Source organism: Rousettus aegyptiacus, unplaced genomic scaffold (assembly GCF_014176215.1).
Source record: "Rousettus aegyptiacus isolate mRouAeg1 unplaced genomic scaffold, mRouAeg1.p scaffold_m13_p_1, whole genome shotgun sequence".
NCBI classification, from domain to species: domain Eukaryota; kingdom Metazoa; phylum Chordata; class Mammalia; order Chiroptera; family Pteropodidae; genus Rousettus; species Rousettus aegyptiacus.
In genome coordinates, this window is record NW_023416284.1 from 171088329 (window position 1) to 171111468 (window position 23140).

The window sequence follows — 23140 nt, forward strand, 5'->3', positions numbered from 1 at the left end:
GTAAGAAAGAAAGGGCAGAAAAAATATATCTTTACTACCCCATCCCTGAAACTGTTAACTTTATTTTTAATTGATATTATTATTTCAATTGAGGCAATTAAGTATGCACAGAGATCATTGTATCTTAATTCAGTTACTATATGTGACTTCATTTTCTCTACTACTTAGTCATTTTTGGCCATTTGCAAAGAATTTATTGTGGTATAGCTGGTATTTAGAGCACAGGGATAATTTGTTCCTTCCTTCCTTCCTTCCTTCCTTCCTTCCTTCCTTCCTTCCTTCCTTCCTTCCTTCCTTCCTCCCTCCCTCCCTCCCTTCCTTCCTTCCTTCTTTCCTTCCTCCCTTCCTCCGTTCCTTCCTTCCTTCCTTCCTTCCCTCCTTTTCTTTCCCTCCCCTCTTGTCTATTCTCCCTTCCTCTTTCATTATTGTATTTTCTTTCTAGTTGTCATCATTTTATTATTAGACTGAATATGTAGTTTATAAATTAAGAGTTTAGGTCTATATTCTAAATATATCTGAGGCTAAGGTAAAAATTTTGTCTTTATCATCTTCAGTAACTTCTTTAAGAAACTAGGCTCTTTTATTTATTTTCCCCTTTTTTCCCATTCTGAGTTGCTATTTATGTGAGTGCTTATTATACTTGCATATGTTCCCAGCTTTTTCTAATTCACTTACTCAGACTTCTAATTAGTGGTGAATTACTCCTTCATTTTATCACCTGCTTCTTGAAGGAAGAAACCTATTCTGAAAATGTTTAAAAGTAATGGAAATTAAAACATTATGCAAAAGTGAGCTCATGATTTAATTCAATGTGATGAAAGTACTTGTCTTAGCTTCTTAAAGTTCAGATTGTTTTCTAATCGCTTTTGTCTTTAATTTGATTTTTTTTTTTTAAATCTGAGGACGTGACATGTTCCTACTTATTTCTAGTTATATTATAGGCAGAAACGAGACAAATAATTTTTATTTTCCAAAAAGTTTCTAGTTTAAATTTTTGTGTAGATCTTTCAAAAGCTTCTTATAATAGACTGATCAAAATTAATTTTAATGCAGCCTGAATTAAATGCAAATATGATTGTATTTGAACCACCACTTAAAATAAAAGGGATTCTTAACAATGAATGTTAATTTTTATTTCAGATTATAAACATAGTTCACATTCACTATAAAACATTTCTAAAATAGAGAAAATATACAAGAAAGAAAAATCTCACCACCAACATATATTTACTGTAACTTTTTGGATATATTGCTTTTCTATATCTTTTTGGCACATGAGTGTTTGTACACAAATATACACATATTTTTTAACATATTGTGTATATAACTTAACCTTTAAAAATGTTATCAGTTTTATCTGTTCAAATCGGAGCCAAGCTCATTTTTTTTTAAAGTGACTGAAACAGGGCGTAAAATATTCTCTGAACTAAACAAGTATCTCATTTCAAACTGATCTATTACTGAAGAGTTTTCAAATCCTTGAGTGTTCCTCTAATTTTTTTCATTTGTTATATCTCTTTAATTTGTAATCAATGAGGAAGAGGAGATAGATTCTCTTGTGTGTTTGGTTTTTAAGTTCTTAGTTTTATTCCTTAATTTGAGAAGCTCCAATAAACTTTACTAATGAAGGCAGTTTTAAACTCACTCTGAAGAAAATTTTAAATTTACTGCTGCAAACTGTTTAAAGATTTCAAGTTAATGTAATAAGCACCTATAGAAACAGAACTTAATAGCTATAGCTACAGTGTGTGATCTGCTAAGCCACTCTCAGGAGTAGAGGCAGACTCAAGGTTGTTAGGTCTGATTCAGAGGGCCTTCTTTAAGAAAATAATTAAAATTGTGTCACACTTGGCAAATTTAATAAAAAGTTATGTTCCTAAGTGTGCATCTTTGACCCCTCCCAGAGTTGTGGAAGTAAGCAGCCCTGAAGCTTAAAGCTTCATTAGCTTTATATTAAATTTTCTTTGGCTCAGAGGTTAACATGAGTTTTCACGTGAGAAGCATAGTGACATTTCACAACACTATGTTACTGAATGTGGATTTGTCGTTACTTATTTCCAAGGGAAGAAATGGTGAGGGAGCTGGGTCCTCTATTGAAGGTGCTACAGGCTAAGACTCAGAGACAGGCTCTTGTGTACCTGAAACTTCAGGTGATGGCCCAATGAGTGGCATATCATTGGTGTGTGATTAGTCCAGGTTCACAAGTCACGGAAGGCAGTCTACACTGGTAGCCAAATGAAAAAGTCTGAAGCAGAAACAAAAATCCCCCTCTCAGGAGTCAGGAAGTAATCAGAAAGGCAGTCCCACTGGATGCACGTGCTGTTGCCCATGGCTGGTATTTGCTCCCGTGGTGTGCTGAGCCAGAGTTCAAATGATCAGAGACGGGATGGGATTGGGCTACGGTGTGACAATGAGCCAGGGATATGCTCAGGACATTCTTTATTTTCATTTATTTTTAAAAAATAATTAAAAAATTTTAATTTCAGTTTACATACGATATTATATTAGTTTCAGCTGTACAACATAGTGTTTAAACATCTATATAACTAACAAAGTGACCACCCTGATAAATCTAGTACCCACTGACACCGTACGTAGTTATTACCATATTATTGACTGTGTTCCTTATGCTGTACTTCTCATCCCCGTGACTATTTTGTAAGTACCAATTTGTACTTCTTAATCCCTTCCCCCTTTTCATCCATTCTCCAACACCCCTCCCATCTGGCAACCATCAAAATGTTCTCTATATCTATGAATTTGTTTCTGTTTTGTTTGATTATGTTGTTCTTTAGATTCCGCATGTAAGTGAAATCATATGACATTTGTCTTTCTGTCTGACTTACTCCACTCAGTACAATATATTCCAGATCCATCCATGTTATAGATAGCAAGATTTCATTCTTTTATTTTTTTTTTATGGCTGGATAATATTCCACTGTGTATATGTACCATCTTTTCTGTAGCCATTCTTAAGTTAAGATAATTTTCCAAATTTTAAATTGTGGAAGGAGAACATTATATAGTATAAGAAAATCTGCATCTGAGTAAACTTGCTACCTCTTAATAGCTGTGTGAGCTTGAGTAAGATTGTTTCCCGAAATTTAGTGGCTTAAAATAGCAACATTAATTTTTTGCCATGAATCTACAATTGGGCAAGGCTTGGTGAGGACAGCTTGTCACTTCTCTGCTTGGCATCAAATAGGGTAGATCAAAGACGGAGGCTGTAATAATCCAAAACCTCCCTCACTCTCCTGTCTGGTGGTTGATGCTGACTGCTGAAGTCTCTGGCTGGGGCTGGGATGACTCCAGTGGCCCATCTTCATGGCTGCTTGGCTTCTCATGGTGCCGTAGCTGATTTCCCATGGCAGTTATCCCTGGATGGCTGGGTAAAGCTGTATTACACTTGTGACTGAGCTTTAGAAGTCATTCAGGGTCACTTCAAGGGGAGAGAATGCAAATTCCATTTTTCAATGGAGGAGTGAATGTCACACTGTAAGAACACATGGATGGGATATATTGGTGTCATCATCTTTGGAAAATGCAATCTGCTACAAGGATAATAATAGCATATGTTTATTGAATAGACACCAAGTGCTGAGTGATTAGCATACATATATTACCTCTTTTAATTTCTCACGACGAGACTCTTAGGTAGGTACTTATTGTCTCTGTTTTATGGATGAAGAAAATGAGGCACAGTGAGTCTTAGATCACCAAGAATTTAGCTGATAAGGAGTGGAGTTGCTATTTGAACCCAAGTCCTTAGAGCCCATACATACTCATAAGCCTTAATAGCAGAATCATTTTCAGGATTAAACAAGATCATGTACGTGAGGGTGCTTTATGAATTATATATTTCCTATGCACATTTAAGTCTTTTTCAGAAAAAAACTTTTGGAAAACTTTTAGAAATATTAATATTTCAGATTAAGTACAGTACATGTATGTCTGGGCAGTCTGCAAAATTAATTTAATAAATGATATTAGTACTGGAGTTATTTATTGTTTCCAGAAGGTGATTTCTTAGAGTCTTTTCTTTTATACTCTCCGTTCATTCCATTCTCCACCCTCGTGTCTTTGGCCAAACCCTGTATTTCCATTATGGAATCAGAGAATGTTAAAGCTATGAGAAACCTTAGATATTATATGACTGAATGCCCTTGCATATTTATAGAGTCTCTAGTTGTGGCCCCCAGAAACTTAATGACTTTTGAGAATAAATACTGATGTGGAATATTTTTCCCTGATTCTCTCAAGCAAATGGAAAAATTTTAGCCATTTATACAACCCTAAAGAATGACAGACTTGAGGTGAAAGACTTTTTATTTTATTTTGGTGGTTAAATATTTGGGTATTTTTATTGGAATTTTCCTTTTTTTTTGTCTATTAATATTTAAGCAAATGGCAGTATGTGTGTCGTACAGGAAGATAAACAGACGGTAGCATTCCCTTGTTCTTAGAGTTTACATTGAAAGAGAAGCAGCCTCCAGAAACTGTGACTGGCAGAGACTTATTACCCATGATGTATGACTTTCTTGAAGTGCAGTTTTACTAACCAAGACAAAGAAAGCCCTTGTGTGCATGTGTGGGTTTGTGGAAGGGAAATCAGTTTCAATTATTTTATGAAACACCAGTCATGTAAAGCCTTGAGAACAGCTTATGGGCAAGACAAAGCCAGAACCTTCCTTCGAAGCATTTCTGTAGTACTGAGAGGCTGCACAAAGGATGTGGCCTCCGCTTTTCCTTCAGCTAAACCTCAAAATCTGTTTTCAGGTTAGCTAGGCCACTCCATGCTTATTTGAGATGAAGGGCCTGTTTGATGATGACAGGTGCATATTGTAAGGGGTCTCAAACTTACTTAGCCCAGGACTGTACTGTGTGGTCAGTGTCAAGGTCTTCATAGGCTTCTTCTGCAACAGAAAGGATCTACCTTGATTTTTTTGTGAGGGTGGGGCTTCCTGATCCCCTGGGGAACTTAGGTTATCAGCTCAGAATCACAGTTTTGCCAAAGCCTGGACTTCTAAGGCTAGAGTCTTGAATGTCAGAAACTTTAAAAAAAAAATTCTCTCCAGAACAAAAAGATCACTCAGAGCACAGGCATCCATGTTGCAAGCTAGATGTTTAGCAGTCAGAATATGAGATTTCAGGTATGTTTGCTTTAGCAAGCAATTATAGGAAGAGAAATGCCAATACTCAACCCTGGTGTTGCTTCAGTATATAATTAGAATAATTAGTGTAAGAAGTCATGGAGTACTCTAACACAACATAGTTTCAGATCATGCTGCTGTGACTCAAGATTTGGAGAACTGGTTTAAAAAGTTTTGATTTTATTTGCATTGTCATTTCCTGATAATCTAGAGTTTAATTTTTCCTCCCTTCTTCATCCCTTTCTCCTTCCTCCTTCCCTCTCTTCCTCCTTTCTTCCTTCCTTTATTTCTAAGAAAAATACAAATAACTTAATGAGACATCATATCAGTCAATGTGCTTATAAGTTATAACATTTATATATTAAATGTAAGTAAGTAATAATGAAAGTAAATAATAAAATTTCTTAAGAATAATAGGTGGAAGATATCAGAAAGTCAAGAGAAAGTATAAGTTGAAAAGTTAAAAACTGGTTTGGTTTTATGTTATTTTTAAGTTGTAATATTATTTAAATTTTCATGGTAGGTAAAACCCAATACTGTGCTGATTTAAGAAAACTTTATGATAAGCTGTTTCTTCCCTCAGTGAACTCACCTTTTACTATATTTTATTATTAGTAAAGTAATTTGATGTTTCCAGAGGTAAAGCTCCAGAGAATTAAATCCTCATTAGTTTTACTAAGAAAACCCTAAGAAAGGAGGGAACTAATTTCTGAGAAGTTCAATATTAAGAACCAAGAGATTGTACCCAAGCTCAGGGCGGTGATGTTTGTGTGCAGAGAGATACATTCATTGGGCTAGATCCTCTCTGAACTTTCTTTTAATTAAAAGAAGGAAATAAATATGTGCACAAAAATGTATCTACCATCCTTGACCGTCAACTTTCTTCGTTAAGTAATTCTCGTTATGGTGGAATTCTCACTATTGGCACTACTGATGACCTCACATGGAAGTTCTCCCATTTTCCTTGCTGACTGAAGGGAAGTAAATTGGAAGATCCTTGTGATTTCTGCTTCCCCTGAGGCTGTTTCTCCCTGGAAGACAGTCCCATAATAACTCAATCTATTTAGATATTATATTATGATTCCGGAGTTAAATGGGGTCTACTCTAAATGCTGATTTAATCGGTTAAGATTTGGAAACCGAGACGATGGCACACAGTCATTGATTATTTTACTGAGCAGGTGCTGAGAACAAATTTGTCTTCACTGTCCCAAAATGTCCAAATCTTTAAGTAGATTTCAAGATTTCCTCTGCTACATTTCTTTCTTTTCTTTTTCTTTTTTTTTTTTTGTGTGTGCAGAGTTCTAAATGGTAACCTAGAATTCTATTTTATGTGATTCTGTGGTAGAGAGGGTTCTGTCCCCAAAATCAGGAGACAGGTTTCCACGTGGTACTGCCACTAACTCCCTTTCTGACCTTGGCCAGGCTTCTCCACTTTTTCGCACCTCACCTGTAAATGAGGGTCATAGACAAGATAATTTCTAAAATCTCCCAAGTTATAATACTATACATAAAAAATAATATAGAATGTTATATATATAAATTTTTCAAATGAAATGCAGACAGTACTCACTGCCATTTATACAGTCTATGCAAGAGCATACCTCCTGGATGCCTCTAGGTCTTGAAATCCAATATATTCACTCTCCAATGGGACAAGGATTTTATCAGGCAGACTAATCAATTATTTGCTGCTTGAATTGGTCAGGAATTGCTTATGAGTCATCCGACCGGAGATATTGAGTTGAAATATTGCACAGGTACTGCACTCGACAAAGGTGACATGGACATGACCCTTGTCTTCACCAGGTGCACACACTAATTGTATGTATAGAAATTAAGCAAATGACCACATTAATAAATTTCTTAATACATAGTTATCCATTTTCACCATAAGTGCCATGAAGGGAATAAACAAGTTGTCGTGATGGAGCCACAGTAGGGACCACTTTATATATACAAGTCAGGGAAGACTTCTTTGAGTAAGAGACAGAGCGAGAGGCTGACACACCTGAACTATGATGAGAAGTAAGTCTGGTAAAGAGCAGAAGGAAGCAAATGAGTGAAGGCTCTGAGTAAGGAAAGAGCCTTTCACATTTGCAAATAGAAGGGAGTCCAGCGTTGCTGCAGAAGTGAACTAGTGAAGTGGCAAGAAGTGAGGCTGCCACGGTGAGGAGACTGGAGGTCACATGGGACCGTGTGCCTTTGGGATTCTATGCCAAGTGTCAGGGGAAACCACTAAAGAGAGCTGAGCCGGTAAATAAATTGATCTAATCATGTTCAAGATAACCATAATCTCTGGATTGAAAATAGACTGGAGAGGAGTAAGAGCAGGTGTTGGGAAAACCACATAGAAGAATGTTGCAATACTCGAGCCAAGGGAGATGATGAATGCTTGGATTAAGGTAATGACAATGGACAGCGTCCATATACATTAAGGAACCGATAGGTTATAGATGAGAAAGAGTAAAGAAATAAAATGTTTTTTTATTTTTAATAGACATATAAAATATATCTAAATTAACTTTTATTAAAATTAGCTTTTTCACGTACCATACACACACAGATTCATGCAGTATGTGCATATTTGATATTGTCATACATTTTATTGTTTATGCCTCTCCTCTTTTTTCTTTTTAACTGCAAAGACCTATAATTACTCCTATATCAGAATGGGTCCAGGGAACAGACAGATGTGTATGAAAGAATTTGAATGTCCTTATTTTCTGATCCTTCAGAATCAAAAGACCTAGCTTCATAAAAACCTAGTTTGGAGTTTCTTTCTTTGGGGGAAGCCTGTCCTATCGTTCCAGCGAGGTGTAGACGCTCCCTCCTTTGGCCTGCATATTTGCACCATCTGTATTCATTTCTTTGCATGTCTGACTCTTCCAGAAAGCCGAGTTTATCTAGTACATGAACTCTCTCCCATTCATTTGTTTGCCCCCAGGGGCCTAGCTCTGCCCAGCACATGTGCGCTGGAAGATATTGAATAACAAAGAGATCACATTCATAGTATTTAATACTTATATGTCTATATGGTACTTATCTTTCACTCACAATGGTGGGAAAACTGGAGACTGGAGAGCCGCTTATTTGAGTTTTTACATTTCTGCTCTCATTTTCCTATGATAAGTCAGAGATATTTGAGGGCTGTGATTTGGCAGTCATAGAGCTTGGCAAGGTGTCTTTGGAAGAGCTTAATTAACGGTTCCTGTGTGGTTCACCAATTTAAAGCCCTTGGAGTTGGAAGGAAGCTCAGAGGACATCTAATCCTACAAAGGATTCACTCTGCACTGCAATGTCATAGCCCAAGCTTATCTAAAATGCTCGATTCCCAATATTGGGCTTTTTAGAAGTAATGTTTTCTTTCTTAGTTTTTACTGGTGAAAACAAATGATGATTTAAAACCAAAATGGGAAATAGGACCATGACATTCTTATTTCTAAACTATTAATTAAATTATATATTGTTTTAATAGGGATGAGGAAACAGATACCTCATGTAGATGAAATTCTGGAAATTATAGTGCATGATTTACACTCATTTTTTAAAACTCTTCCTTTATATTTTATTTACATATATTTTAACCCTAGCATTATCATTAATTGTACCACCCTCATTTATTAAATGTCTGATTAAATGTCCATCCAGTTTCCTCTCAGTATACTGTGAGAAATATTCACCATCAGAAACTGTTGGTAAGTGATCTAAGGATAACCATGGGAAAGTACCCAGGAGCCAGTATGTTGTGAAATTGATTCACTCTGCCTCTGTGTGTTGCTCTGCTTTGCAGCCCTGTATCTCCATAGTGTTATGATCCCTCCAGCCGCCACTGCTTTCAGGAAAATCTGCTAAACCAAATAAGATTAGGATGTTAGGGCTTTAATGGGTTACTTCTTTCAGGAGAAATTTTCTTTTCAGTATAAAGAGAAAAGTCATGTCTTGCTAGTGGCAGAATTTCGAGTGTTGGTGAAGAAGGCATCTAGGGCTAGAGGGGCCTTTGTCAGCATTTTTAATAACATCACATGTAAGCCTTATTCCAAGCACCCTGGTCTGAGGAGCAGATAAAATGCCCAGTGACATTTATTTGTTTGTATTCTTAGTTGACACTTCGTTGACTCTGCCTTGCTCACCATCACACATAGACACAGGCTGTCACCTTTTCCTTCAGTCTCCCTGACCCGTCTGATTCATTCTTACAGGTTCATACTGACACGCCTGGTCCCCCTACAGCATCTCAAATAAGACTGGGCTCTAGACTCTGACTGCCAGGGCTGAGTTGCCTTCTCTGCCATTTACTATGTGTGGGGACTTAAGCAACCTTTCCAAGTCTTGGTTTGATCATTTGAGAAATGGCATGTGTGGGTTTCCTAGGACAAAAGGAGATGATAGATGTAAAGGGCTTCGTCTGGTGGCCTAGCACAGAGAGGTCAAGAGATGCTAGCTAAATAAATAACAACAAACTCTTTTAGAGAACTTACAATATGCTAATATTTACGTATATCAAATCATTTAATTCTTACAATAACTCTAAGAGATGATAACAATTGTTTTTTTTTTTTTTTTCATTTTATAGGTGAATCAGAGCACAGAGGTTAACTGACTTACTCAACTCCCACAGCTAATAAATGGCAGAGTCAGAATTTGAGGCCAGGCTCTCTGCTTCTAGAGAGCCTGCTTTTTACCCTTCTGCAGTGCAGCCTCCCCTACAAGCAAATGGTGTTACTTCAGGAGTATTGGCAAAGGTATCAGAAAACGTCTCTGCGTAATCTGAGTCCAGATGAAACTAAAGCTCTATAGTGCAAAGTGGTGTGGAATTAGCTTTTCCCACCATGATGCAGAAAACCAGGCCTACCCTTTATAACTGCATAGTAAGAGACCTCAGTTATCCAGTGCAACTCCTTCACTGTACAGGTAAGGAATCTTGAACCTAGGGAAATCCAGGAACTTGCACATGGTCTGTCTAAAGCCAAGGCAGAACTAAACTGGTTAGGTTTCACAGGTTCAAATTCAACATCTTTTTATTCACTGCATTTACGGCATTTACTCTCATTTCCTTTGGATAAAAGACTATTAAAGACTATCTGTTCTCCATCGGCTAATTTCTTTTTGACCCAAGGTAAAATCTATTTTATCTTGGTCAAATGGAATTTTTTACTGATGATGTAAAAGATGTAAAAAGTGGGGTTAAATAGGCGCTTACTAATAGGCTTGGGTTAATTCCACTGACCAAAAATGGCTAAGGGTGGTTTCTTGGAGGGGTAGGAGAACAGCTGGCTCCTGCTGAATGTCAGTCTGATGATGCTAGACAGTATGTCTTTCCATTACTTCGTGGTCACCTAACGAGCTTGTTCTGTAGTAAGTGGCCCTGTTTTCTCTTATGTTGCCTGTTTCTGCAGGACGGTGTCTTGTCCCCTGCTTTTCAGTGACTGTATCCCTAAAATTGAGTATTGGTAAAAATAAACCTGCAGGCAAGATACATTTTAAATGGTTACACAACAAATGCTTTCTCCACCCCTACAGTAATACACTTGTAAAAGAATCAGATTGGGGAAGGAAAAAGCTGTTGAAAAAAATGTTGCTTAGCAGATGCTTATTCTAAGTACTGAGAATATAAAATATGTTTTGACATTGAAGCTCTAGATTATGAAAGAATGCTGATTCATGTTGTTCTAGAATCACCAAATGCTCGCGCTATAAGGAAATTTAAAAATCTAGTATAAATCCAATATTATGAACGTGAGCAAAGAAGACAGAATGATTAACAGCTCAAGGTTACAGCTGGTTAGGGACAGTCAAGACTTCTGGCTCATCCTGGAATTTTTATAGTAAAATGTCTTATAGATGCTCAAAAATGTGTTCACATGAAAATAGTTAAGACCATCCTAATGGTGGCTTAGCAGATAGGGATTCACCTTTCCCATGCGAGAAGACATCCAGGGGAAGACAGTGCAGGGCTAGAACACAGAATAGCGATGCTACCAGGTATTTGAACTGTCCTGTGTCCTGCTCCTTCAGCTTTCATATGTGTTCATCCTCATATTTGATCCTCATTGTGTGATAACACGGCTGTTACACCTCCGGGCTCAGGTACTTGTACTGGTGGAAATAAAAAAGGGGGAAAAAAAAGGCCTAAGAAGAATGCCTATCATCTGACCTTTTCAAAATTATTTCAGAAGCCTCACCTGGCAACTTCTGCTTTAATCTCATTCTCTGGAACAGGGTCACTTCCGCATCTCTAGCTGAAAGGGAGTCTGGGAAGGTAGCTCTTTTTGGCTATGCACAGTCATCCCAAACAAACTGGATATTTCTAGTAAAGAAGGATGACAGAATGGATAATGCATAGGAAACTACTAGAGTCTGAAACATAGGTTTCAGGGTCAGGCACATCTGAGTTCAAATCCCAGTTTTGACAATTTGGGGGCAGGATACATTACTTCCTTAGTCTTCAGTTTCCTTTGTTAATGGAGGTAATTATGGCAAAATGAGGAAATGAGGTTCTAGTGAAGTTAAAAGAAGATCATTAAGATATAATAAGATCTCGATAAATTTTCACATTGTACCACTGCTTTAGAATCTGGTAAAACTTGTGTTGCTTACCCTCCCTGGACCAAGTTCTACTTCAAATTTTTAAAATTAAATGTATTGAGTTGACATTGGTTAATAAAATTATATAGATTCAAGCAAGCAATTTAACAATACATCATCTGTATATTGCATTGTGCATTCACCACCCAAAGTCAATGTCTTTCTGTCACTATATCATACTTAATGGTGAAAAATGGAAAGCGTTTCCTCTAAAGTAAGGAACAAGACCAGGATGCCCACTCACACCACTCTTATTCAAGATAGTATTGGAAGTGTTGTGAGGAAGATCCTTGTAACTAGAATTTGATGGACCATGAAATTATTTTCTGAAAACTAAACTTCTCAGTCAAAAATATGAAGACATTGATATTAGAAAATTGTCAATAAAAAGATAAGAACAGTTTATAGTGTCATTAGCAGTATATGAGAATGCTCATTTCAGTAAACTCTTGTTGACTCTGAGTGTTATCATTAAAAAGTATATATATATATATATATATATATATATATATGTGTGTGTGTGTGTGTGTGTGTGTATTGGAATACTTTTTCTGAACTTGTTGATAAATATAACCTTCCAAGTTCTGATTGTATATTCAATGCCACATAGGCAGAAAGAGTGGACAGATGTGCTAGAGGCTGCCTCTGTCCTCTGTTTCCTCAATGTGACATCTGAAAAGGAAAAAAATGCTGCTTTTGTGAAAGAATAATAATTATAAATCATAACAATGATCTCCTTTCACATGTTTATACCACTTCCATTTTGCCTTCTCTGAACTTCTTTCTCCATATCATAAAGAATTTGAATTACAGAAATAATAAACCGGGTTATTGCATAAAGCTTTAAAATTGGTACAGTGGGGGCATTTATGGCTGAAACTAAAGGAAGGCTCAGTGACAGAGACTCAATAATAGGCAAGCATAGATATTTGAATGCATTGTGTAAACACCAAATCCCACAAGTAAAATAGGAAAGGAATTGCTTTGTGCAAATGTAGCAGAAAAATTAATCTAGGGACAACCTGGAAACAGGGTGACCATAAGTAGGAGCAGAGCACCGAGGTTAAAGAAATAATCATGAGCTTAAGTTTTATATATAGGAATATGGAAATAATGAAATCTAAAGCTCCTGGGTCATTCTAAAGCCTTATGTCAAATTTCATATTCTATAATTTTACAGAGACATGGAGAGTAAAAGTAGGACACATTCCATGAAATTTTTTATGTTCTGGGAACTTTGCAATTATTAACACATATTATTTAATAATCACGATAAGTCTTTGAGATGCATATTATGATCCTTATTTTACACAAGAGGAAATCAAATCTTAAATAAAATACTTAAAGACTATTTATCTTCTTATACAGGACCTAAGATTCAAACTAGGTTGATCTGCCTCTAAGGCTCATCCTCCTATTTACTCAGCTGAAAGGCATACCTGAAAACTTGATGAGGCAAAGTACAAAGCCTACTTGGCCTTAATTCTATCGCATAGAGATCACAGTCGCTTTTTGGTAAAATTCCTTCTTGCACTTGGATACTATTATTATATGTATCCAAACTGGGATAGTTAGAGGTAGGTTTGGGAAATCGTTGGGAAAATGATTCCCTTTTCTTCTCTGTGACTGTCTTGTGTAAGACAATTCCTTCCCTGACCTTGTGTATAAATTCCCTTACATGGCCTAAGGTGGGTGGTGACTCACTCACCTCTGACTGACCAGACAGACCTGTAATGCTGACTGCAGGTGTGTGGATGGAGGCAGAGGAGCCATCACATTTTTTATACATTAGTTTTCCCACTTAAACAAATTAAAAGGTTTCCGGGAAATGTTAAAGTAATAGGAGTTGTTTCTCTTGGAGAAGAAAAAGTTGAACTGTGTCTTTCAGAAAGACTTCCCCCAAAAAAGAAAAATAAGAATTCAAACTAGCTGATATCTCTCCACTGAGAATGAAGAGGAAACGGATTTAGATTTCACTGCAAGAAATTTAGATCAAAAAGACTAATTTACTGATAGCTATGGTTGTTGAATATTGCAGTAGATTTCCATAAGACACTGTGAAAGCAACTTTCTTAATCATAATTCTTTTAAAAATGGAATATTATTTGTTCAAGACATCCCAGGAGGCAGAATAGTTAGTTTTCAGGACCTTGGACAGGAACTGGTCCATGACCCTAGAGATTTCATATTTAGAGGAGCCTGAGACTACTGTAGGACACCAAGGAAGGAATGTAAGCATGAAATGCAGCAGGAATTAAAGCAGCCTAGAATGTAAGACTAGGGGATCTTTCAAAGTGAAAGCATTACTTCTTTAAGGAAAGTGAAGAAATGTCTATATATTTTCCCTGTATGAATGTGTCCCCTCTGTGATTGATGTATGAATATGTAGAGCTATACTGTGTCAAATGCTGTTGTTTGAACAAGATTATTTATGAAGATGCAACAAGATTTGCATTTGGTCCAATATAATGGCTGAAGTGTTATTTGAGCCACTAAATAGAGATCAGATTGTTGCTTAAATATATCCTCATATTATGAGAATAGAAAGAAAAAATCAGTATAAAGACGAATCTTCAGAGACTAATTTTTGCCATGATAATAGTTGATAGAACTATTACAAAACCCAAGACAATATTATATCATAGCTCGGCTCGCTAAATGTAACTTTGCTATCAAATCATTATAGATCGGTCTTTTATGAATAAATGTCTGTTGATTTGGTTTGATAATAATCACACCTCACTTCCTCACAATCATATGTAGCTTAAAAATTCAGAGTTGCGGGTCTTGTTTTTTTCTCTACTGAGATAGTTCTATTTTTACCCTCAATTCCAGTACTTGTCTTAACTTGGGCCTTGTATAGACAATAATGTCCACTTATATTTAGAAACTTTTTATTATTATTCAAACAGTAAAGATTATCTGTTAACTTCAGACTCTCTCTCATAAATCTTCTCATCAGTTCTGTTTAGAAGCTTAGTTGCATGTAATATCTTAATTTACTCCCTATAAATCTTTTTGTCATGTAAGATAGAAATTAAGATTTGTTACAAATTTTAATTTTTATATTATAGGCTTTGTCAGATGCTATTCCTTCCTTTCTGTCTTCTCTCTAGGTTTTAGGTAACATCATAACAGCGACAAAGTCTGTTATAAAATCTGTTACAACCTAGTAACATATAGTACACTTCCATGTTGCAATCTTTTAGTGGTATGCCAGATGCCTCACTAGAGATCTGTTATATAGAGTGTCATTCTATAAACCATGAACCTTCTGCTCCAGTGGGACTTCTCTGCTATTACCTCAAAAACACATTTTGTAGATTCTCATTCACTTCTATTCACCTTGAATACCAATCCTTTGCTTACATTCTTCAAGGCCCAGTTTCATTTCTACTTTTCCCAAGAGGTATTATCTGATATTCCTCCTCTCTTATTCTGAAATTTAGTATTATGGTATTTTTACCTTCCTTTGTGACATGTACAGCTTATTACTGTTGCTGTGTCTTGTGAGCTCGTGTTGTGCCTTTACGGCTGTATTGTGAATCCACATAGGGGGCAGTATAAAATTTAGATGTTAACTCTTAGATGAATCACTGTATGATTTGGGGTAAGTTACTTAACCTCTTACAGCTTTCACATCCTCATCTGTAAATGAGAAGTTATAACTTCCAAATGGAGCTGTAATGATTAATAAATAAAATGCTTAGCAATTTTAGCACAGCGCCAGACACATAGTAAATATTCATCAATTTGAAGGCAGAGCCCCTGTCCGATATTTCTTGGCAACTCCTGAAGTTCAGAGCCCAGGGACTTTTTTCTCACGCTATGAAGTAACTATTTGCTAATTGAATGTAAATATGCAGCCCTCTACCATGTCTGAGTGTTTACAATTGCGTGGCCTTTTAATTTATTTTTACAAGTTTTATTAAAAGCCAGCTCTTCATATGTTCACAGGTCCTTGCAGGGCTGCATGAGAAGTGTCTAAATAATTTTTTTAATACCAGGAAAAGCAAGAGGAAGCCTGAGCGGCAGGATGGAAGGGTGAGGGGAGGTGGGTTCTGCGCTGAGTGTCTTATTTTCAGTCTGGTGTCATTTACTCATGACCTGGTAGACAGGCGAAGAATGTATGTCCTTTAGTTTTCTTTTTATCTGTGGAAAATCTGTTTACATTTGAAGGCCTAGAATAAAGGCACTTTCTTTTATTCCCTCAGCTTTATTGAGATATAGTTGTCAAATAAATTGTATATATTTAAAATATACAATGTGATTGTTTGATATATATTATATTCTAAAAGGATGACTACAATCAAATTAAATCACACATCCATTACCTCACATAGTTACCATTTTTTTTGGTGGGGAAAACATTTAAGATTTACTCTCAGCAAATCTTAAGTATACAATATATATTATTAACTACGTAGTATTAAATATAATATATATTATTATATTACAGTCGTCATGCTGTAAATTAGATCCTCAGAGTTTATTCATTCTGTAACAAAAAGTTTTGACCAACATCTCCTTATTTTTACTACTCCTTAACCCCTGATAGCCACCATTTTACACATTGAATCTATGAATCTGACTTTTTAAACCCCATGTATAAGTAAGATCATACCATATCTGGCATTCTATGTCTGGCTTATTTCATTTAGCATAATGTCCTCTTGGTTTATCCATGTTGTCAGTGTGTGTGTGTGTGTGTGTGTGTGTGTGTGTGTGTGACATTTTCTTTATCTTTTTATCTATTGATGGACATACGTTGTTTTCATATCTTGGCTATTGTGAATAATACTGCAATGAACATGATTGTACAGCTATCTTTTTGAGATGCTGATTTTATTTCCTTTGGATGAATGCCCAGTAGTGGGACTGCTGGATTGTATAGTAGTTCTTTCTATTTTTAATTTTTTTGAAGAACCTCATACTGGTTTTCATAATGGCTGCACCAATTTACATTCCCATCAACAGTGCACAAGGATTCCCTTTTCTCCAAATCCTCATTGACAAGTGGCACTTTCTTTAGGCAGCTTTTCCTGATTCCTAATCTTCAGCACTTCTATCAGATACTTTATACTAGTCTTTGTCATATCGTTAGTTCTGTGCTACTAAGTGAAAGTACCATGATTTTAAGCTTCCTGGAGGCAGTGTTCCAAGGTCTTTGTATGATCTTTGTGTCTAGTACTATTATAAATATAATGAGTACAATGCAGTTGTTTTAAGAGTCAAATAAGGTAATGTTTATAAATGCAATTTTAAAGTATTACAATTTATAAAAATATAGTTATTATGGTTGTTCTTCCTCCATTAGAACTATTCTCATGGAAATTTATATATTAGTTTGGGGTCCTTTAGGAATTGTGAGAGAAATGGGCAGTTTAAACATGATCCAAAGCATGGTACTCAGCTCTCCATCAATTTGCATAATAAAGAATTGCTATCCGAACAAGAAAATATGAATAAAAGAACTGGGACAAATGTTTCATGGAACCATTCGCTCTATGCATACACTTTAATGGATTATGCAAATACACATGTTTAATTGCTTTTTGCTATTAAGAGAAATGAATAGTCAAGTAATGTAGAACTGTTCCAGTTCTGACACAAACAAGCTTCATGCCCACTGGTGAGCAATTTCCACTCTCTGTGGCTCAGTTTCCTTGTCTGTAACCTGAGGGGCTTGGACGGAATATGTCTAAGGCCTTCACTAGATTTAAAAAACAAGGATTTTCTGGTTTGAATGCATAAAATAGTCTTGCTCATTTGTTCTGCATGTTTTTTGATCAAATAGCTTTCTGTGATCGAAGCCCAAGGATGATACCTTAGAAATAAAGTTCTCTCCCTCATAACACTATATCACATGGCAGGGGAACAGTGGCTTTTGTTGAGGGAGTTGGCTGGTGACGTCTGTGCACCTTCTGGATTCCTGCACCTGCATTTACTGTGAGAAAGAAGCATCTGACTCCCTTCCTCATGCTGTCTTCTGCAGATAGTCGAGGCATCCACTTGTCAGCTGCAGTTTTTACCCTTCTAATCAGTCAATGCCTCTTGTCTGAGCCTTGATTCACAGTCCATGGAGCTGCAGATTTTATGATGTGTTGATGCTTCCCTGTGGACAGGATTAGGCCACCTAAAGATGGTTAAATTAAAAGACAGCAAATACCTCAATTGGTAATTACTCTTATAAAAAGGAAACAAGAAAGCTTTTGTTTCAAAAGTATAGAAAAAACTTATTAGGTTTTATTATAATGCCAGTAAAACTTTTATAGATACTGAGATTTAAGTGTTAAGTCCTTTTTTTTTTTTTGGATAACGATAGTTTTTAAAAATTATTTTGACTTAACTATCATGATAATTTTGTAACATTTATCTTGAGAAATTTTGAAAACTGTTTCCAAGTTGTCCACCAAAAATTTGAACTGCTTTCATCAAAAGCGAATATATTTGTGTCTCGCCAACACCAAATATTATTAATTTGTGCTCTAGCACTTCTCTGTGGAATCAGACAGAAATTAATCCCTAGTTGAGATGATGCTCCTGATTCTCTTGCTCTTCCTCTCCTCAATAAATAACTTGAATAAAAATTTTCATCTCAGCTCTGTTTTTCAGGGAACCTGACCTAACACACTTGATTTAAGGTGGTAGAGGTCGAAACGAAGAGAAGAGACTGGATTAGGAACATCTTAGAGGTAGAGTCCACAGGAATAGATCAGCAATAGAAGGAAAAGATAGACACTAAAAGTTCCTAAACTTTATTAATGAGCAACTTGGTGGGTAATGGCACTATTTACTAATAGGAGTTATCTGGAAGGAGCAGGTTTGCAAGGTAGAGAGGGAAAAAATTCTATTTCAGATATGTTAAATTTGAATGTCTATAAGTGGATATGTCGGGCAGGCAATCGAATGTACTAATCTTGCTCCAAAGGGCAGCCCAGTCTGAAGATCTATATTTAGAATTCAAACATAGTTTTCAAATGATATTTGAAGAAATGTGACTGAATGAGGGTACTTTGTGAGACTATAGATGAAGAGAAAGTTTTCCAGGCCCGCGAACTGGCAGGACAATATTTGAAGGCTGAGCAGAGAAAAAATATCTAGCAAATACATCGAGGAGTCATCAGTGAATGATGAGGAAACTGTGAGAGGGCTGTCCCCAGAAACTGAAAGGATAAAGGGTTTCAAGGAGGGTGTGGTCAACTGTCGAATACAGCTGAGTGGTTAATGAAGATGAAGACAGAGAACAGATCATGAAATATGGCAGCAGGAAATTATCAGTGACCTTGGCGGGAGAAGAGTTTGACAGGAGAAGATTCCGAGGGCATAGAAATGAGTGGTAAAGGAGAGAGTAGGTAATGAAGAAGCAAACACATTGACTTAGGCAACTATTATTGCTGTGAACAGGAGTAGTGAATGGATAGTAATTCAAGTGGAACAGACTCCAACAGAGTGTGTGTGTGTGTGTGTGTGTGTGTGTGAGAGAGAGAGAGAGAGACTGATACCATTACAAGAGAGAAATTGATTTTACATAAGAGAGAGCCAATTGCAGGATAAAATCCATGAACAGACAAAAAGAGATGGGACTTAGTCTTCAAGAGCAGTAGTTGGCTTTATCCTGAAGCAGAAATACTTCAGATTTACAACAGGAGAGAACGTGAATGCCAGAGAATATGAATGCCAATGAAGAAAGCTCCATAGGTTGTGGTATGCAGCTGAATTAGTTTTTGTCTGATTGTTTCTGAGTTCTTGAAATATGAAATGAAGAAACCAGTTGAGATGGGGGTCAGAGGCAGAGTCAGTAGTTTGGAGATTTGAAGAGAGAAGAGTAAGGATAAAATAATTATATTAGAGACTAGGAAAATTCATTTACAAGGGTGAAGTGCTATAATTTCCTTGCACTTCGAGTGCCTCTTTGGTACGTATACTCATGAATTTTAAGATCGCAAGTTTTCTTCCAGCTGTGTTTAAGTGCTCAGGTGTAAACATGGAATAGGTGAATGATTGGGTTTAACTAACATTAGGGTTTTGTTAGGAAAACACAAGAGAGTTAAAGAATTTTCAAGAGAGTGATTATGAAGGTCGACTACGAGTTCTAAACTGGGCTAAGAGGCAAACGAGAGGAAAGATGGAAAGAAAAATAGTGAGGTAAATGGATTTGAGGTTTTTGTGAGATTGAGTGAATGCTGGAGCATGGATAGTAGACTACATGAGCTTGAAAGATAAGAGGGGATAAACAGCCTGGATGTTAGACAACCACATTCAGAGATCTTAGCATCATTTGTGATGAGGTCAGAAGTGTGACCATAGAAGTACGTGGGTTAAAGGAAATATCAGCGGAGGTAGGGAGTTGAGAAACTGCGGGGACATAATCTTGAATCATTTACGAGGGTATCGAAACCCCCAAATTGGAGAAAGAAGTAGAGGAATAGAGGACATTAAGGTGGAAGATAAAGTCACCAGTGAAACTGAGAGATGGGAAACTGGCACGATGTGGTATTTGTTTAATTTCATCCATTTCTATGAGTTCTTAGTTTTTTTTAAGTATATTTTATTATAAGAATGGTATTAAAATAAAAAATCAAAACATAAGGCCAAATCTCCCATAATCCCCTCATTTTATCAGAGGGTGTTGGATTTGGACTGAGCTGGTATCTGTTTCTTTTCTGCTTACTCTGACGCGGCAAGGTGTTCCGCTGGCTTTGCTTACTCGCCCTTCGTAGCATGGCAGGGCTTGCTATTACCACGAGTGTCTGCCTCTTTCCAGGCAGCCTGCTTGAAGCAAGCCCTCAAATGAACCGGCCTTCTCATTGTGCTGGTTGACCTCCTACCCCAATGTACTGATTTCTCCGGCATTGCTAAAATTTGGGACAACCACTGCTAATCATGGCTGTAAATAGGGCAGCCGTCCTTCATTTCTCAAAACTTGTTTCACTGTGGATGCCCTAGTTAGATAGTCTGTCATCGTTTTCACAGAGTTGATCATTTGATTATATTCGATTATCCTCCTGGATCATCCAGATCTTCCATCGATCCCAGTTATATTTACAAATTATTTGGCAAATCTGTGCCCTCCATTTCCCGTGACTAATGAATCCTTCTTCCAGGTTGTGAGGCTGCTGTTGCAGGTCCTCTTGAACATCTGCTAATTGTTTCTGGACAGGGAATTATGGAGAGAGTGGAATGGACGCTTTCAAAGAGCTTGCTGCTCAGGAAGGTCTCTGCATCGCCCATTCGGACAAAATCTACAGCAATGCTGGCGAGAAGAGCTTTGACCGACTCCTGCGCAAGCTCCGAGAACGGCTTCCCAAGGCCAGAGTGGTGGTCTGCTTCTGCGAAGGAATGACCGTCCGAGGCCTCCTGAGCGCCATGCGGCGCCTCGGCGTGGTGGGCGAGTTCTCACTCATTGGAAGGTAAATTATTCTCCCTTTTAATCTCTCTCGCATGCAGGCACGCACGCACGCACTTTGGCACACAAAACTGGACTCCAAAGTGGATGAGAGGTGCTCTGCCCGGCTAAACGTTAGTTCCTGGATCTCAGTGGGAGCGGGGCTATTGTTGTTTTCCCGATAGAAAAGAACGGAGAAGTCAATGACAAGATAAGAGTATTTCAGAAAAGGGTGGGACGTTGTTGCCAGAATGCTTTGTCCCGGAGAATTATTCTTTTAATTTTCTTCCCACCTCTTCTACCCCCACCCTCAAACACACACACACCCACACGTGCGCGCACGCACGCACGTGCACACATACACACACACACACACCACAAATGCTCGTGTCTCCATATTTCCTAAGTATAGAAATCTTAATAGGTATTGGTGAATGGAGGTCAGCAGTGTCATTTTGGCAACTTCATCATGATGCAGTGTGTAAAGCCACTTAAGGAAGAAAGTCTTTTAAGAAGAAGTATTTAAGGAAGGAACATTATTTCCCTCATATGAAAAGAATGTCAATAGCATCATTGAAGTGTATTGAGGAATAAGGTTCTTGTTTTTTTTTTTTTTTTTTTTAAATAAGGGTGCTTGTTTTTTTTTTTTTTAAATCCTCATAATCCTTTTCCAAAGAAAAATAGTCTGTTTTGTAGAATTAATTCTCTCTAATATCTCTGAAAAGGCTACCTACCTGGACTCTGGAGATCTTGAACAGATGTTGCAAATATGTGAGCTTTGGGGTATATGGACTGCATAATTGTGGAATATAATTATACAAAATTCTGTTGTGAGTGATTGGAGTATAAATAACTCATTCCATCATTATTATTTAAAAGCTGGACTAGGGTGCCAATATAAACTTACCTCTCCTGCTAATAATGCAGCTGAGCCCACACAAGTATTTCTGAGAGTCTCACGTGTGCTTGTTGATAAAGAAGCAAGCTATATGTAATATCTACTTCTTTTATTCCTCTTTTTCTCTGCCCCACCTCTGCTGGGTTCTACTGATACATCCAATGGATACTATGAATATTGCTCTCTCGACCAAGGGTTACTGCCAAAGATGCATGGAACCCTTGAGATGCCAACACTATGCCACACTTGGCACTTCCCTGCCTTTCTGGGCTACATTCCATGAGGGTCTCTCAGAGTGGTATTAATGGCTTTACTCTCATATATTAGTGGAGTTTTGTTCACAGCTCTCTCCCTTCCCTGGGAGAGATAGGAGTCTGGGTAGGAGTCCATAGGGAGCTAAGCAGGGGAAAATGCCAAATAACCCTTACACCAGCCTAGAATTAGCCTTCCCTTCAGACGCTTGACTCTCCCACTTCCTGTGGGATGAATTCTATCCCAAATGCTGCTTCATCTCTCATGCCTATGACATTTGGCAGGCTTGGTTTCCTCATTTCAGCAGACATGTCCTGCAGGGTTCCAGTTTAACATCAAATTACAACTTCAAGCTCCATTTGGAAAGTTGTCAAATATATCTCCCTCCTGTATAAAGGGGTTTATTTACCAAGTGATAAACTCCTTTGAAGTCAAGAGCCATTGTTTAGTTTCTTTAGCAATACATGATATGATTCTGGCTGCTGCCAGATTCACAAGAGGGCATTTTGTGGTTGGTGATGGACCTCTTTTCATAGAGGTGAAGATAGGAAAATCATGGTGCAGATTGCATAAGAGATATTTAATTTAAAAAAATTAGAACTTCCTGAATGAAGATGTATGTTCCCTTGCTTCCATGACTCCTCTTTTCTCCTACACTTCACATCCAGCATAGAAGGAAATGTTGTGGGTTCAATCATCAATACATATCCAGACTTTGACAACTTATTGCCATTTTTGTTGCTACCATCGTGGTCCAAACCACCATCATCTTTAATGTGGGTTATTATAATAATCTCCTAATTGATCCTTGTCCCTCCCACCATCTGTTCTTAAGGCAAAGTAACCTTTTAAAAATTTAAGTCG

The 23140-nt window shown here is 37.2% G+C and overlaps 1 protein-coding gene across 5 annotated transcripts in view; it reads left to right on the forward strand.

The window, feature by feature from the left end:
* GRM1 (glutamate metabotropic receptor 1) overlaps positions 1–23140 on the forward strand; it is a 323300-nt gene that overhangs the window by 85050 nt on the left and 215110 nt on the right. For all 5 annotated transcript variants that reach the window (XM_016160274.2, XM_016160276.2, XM_016160278.2 and 2 more), the window contains exon 3: positions 20902–21151. In XM_016160274.2, coding sequence (XP_016015760.2) covers positions 20902–21151 — 250 coding nt within the window. The remainder of the gene's footprint in view (positions 1–20901; positions 21152–23140) is intronic.